The 1,742-nt window shown below is 44.1% G+C and overlaps 1 protein-coding gene across 1 annotated transcript in view; it reads left to right on the forward strand.

Moving 5' to 3' along the window:
• The window catches only part of LOC101999235 (tripartite motif-containing protein 34A), an 11,561-nt gene that overhangs the window by 2,380 nt on the left and 7,439 nt on the right, over positions 1-1,742 (forward strand). Inside the window, exon 2 of the mRNA XM_026777562.1 lies at positions 966-1,587. Within this exon, the coding sequence (XP_026633363.1) occupies positions 1,165-1,587 (423 nt within the window). The 5' untranslated portion in view covers positions 966-1,164. The remainder of the gene's footprint in view (positions 1-965; positions 1,588-1,742) is intronic.

Below are 1,742 nucleotides of genomic sequence, written 5' to 3' on the forward strand. Positions count from 1 at the left end.
TCAGAAGAGGGTTTGATCCTGTGGAACATGAGTTATGGAGAGTTCTGAGACGCTCTATGGTGAACCCTCTGAAAGAGCAGCAACAAGAGCTCTTAGCTACTGAACCACATCTATACAGTGCTTAGTGCTTTTCAAGCTTCTCTTTTATTGCGGGCCAATCAACAGTAGGTTGAGCATCATCTTTTAATGCTCCTTAGCTTTTGCTAACTTTTAAGAATGATATCTTTTGTTCTTTTACATTGTGTGCGTTTGTTTATACAAGGTGTACAGATAATATGCACCCACCTCTCTCATTCTGCTGGCTCCTTTGGTTAAGATGTTTTCGGGCAGTTCGCCCTTTCAAAGACTCTGGTTAACTGATTCATTTCACCCCTTCAGCTTCCATCTCAGCAGCTTCAGCTCTTCTCTTTCTACCGTTATGGCTTTGGTTCATTCTTGTTCTTAGTGAGATCCTGATTTGAAATATATGATTTTTAAACTTTAATTTTATTTTTGTTTTTTCAAGACAGTTTTTCTCTTTGTAGCCTTGGCTGTCTTGGAACTTGCTAAGTAGACCAGGCCAGCCTCAAACTCACTGAGATCTGCCTCTGCCTTCTGAGTGCTAGGATTAAAGGCGTGTCACCACTGCCCAGCTGGTTTTTGTTTTTTAATAATGAAAGCAGGGAAACTCCCAAACTTGCAAGTTCCCAATCAGGGTGACTCAACACTGCACTTTGTGGCCAAAATCTAGGAAGGAAAGAGACCTTGCCCATGTCAGTGTGCGTTGCAGATCCCAGGACTTGTGCTGGTTGCCTGCACTTGTGCACAGTGCTAAGCTAAGGCCTGTGTGAACTGTGTTTTCTGAGCTTCTCATTCTTCGTCATTTTGCCTCAGTCCCTGCTCTTTCCTGTGCCGCCACTCCATTCTTCCTCTGGAGTATTTCTGTTCCATTCAACAAATTGTAATTGGTTTGTTCTTTGTTTCAGATTCTATCTATTCACAGCTGAAAATTAAGTGGTTTTTGCCATCATATCTCCCCCCTTGAAGGATATGAAGTGACCATGCTCCACTAAATTGCCTTTCAGACTGATATGCCGTCATTTCATAATCTTCCTCGCCATCCAGCAGTCTGTAAGAAAAAAGAGCCTCAGAAGTTAGGGCAAGAAAAAGTAGGGGAAAAATAGAATGGCTTCGACAGTTCCGATGAATGCAGAGAAGGGGGCCATTTGCCCTGTCTGCCATGAACTTTTGAAAGAACCCACGAGTCTAGGCTGTGGCCACATTGCATGCAAAGCCTGCATCACCACAAACAAGAAGAATGCAGTGATCAACCCCAGAGGGAGAAGCAGCTGTCCTGTGTGTGGTACTAGATTCTCATTTGAAAATCTACAGGTTAATCAACATCTGGCAAACGTAGTAGAGAGACTTAGGGAAGTCAAGGTGAACCCTGACATTGGGGAAAAAAGAGATCTCTGTATCCACCATGGAGAGAAACTCCTTCTCTTCTGTAAGGAAGATAGAAAGATCATTTGCTGGGTTTGTGAGCGTTCTCAGGAGCATCGTGGTCACCACACTTTCCTCCGGGAGGAAGCAGTCAAGGAATGTCAGGTAAGGTCATGAAGGGAAGAAGATAGGGCACAAAGTGGTTCTTGATAAGAAATTGTACCTTCCCGCCTTCCCTCCCTCCTCCCTCCCTGTCTTTCTTCTCCTTCCTTCCTTCCTTCCTTCCTTCCTTCCTTCCTTCCTTCCTTCCTTCCTTCCTT

This window comes from Microtus ochrogaster, unplaced genomic scaffold, assembly GCF_000317375.1.
Source record: "Microtus ochrogaster isolate Prairie Vole_2 unplaced genomic scaffold, MicOch1.0 UNK73, whole genome shotgun sequence".
NCBI classification, from domain to species: domain Eukaryota; kingdom Metazoa; phylum Chordata; class Mammalia; order Rodentia; family Cricetidae; genus Microtus; species Microtus ochrogaster.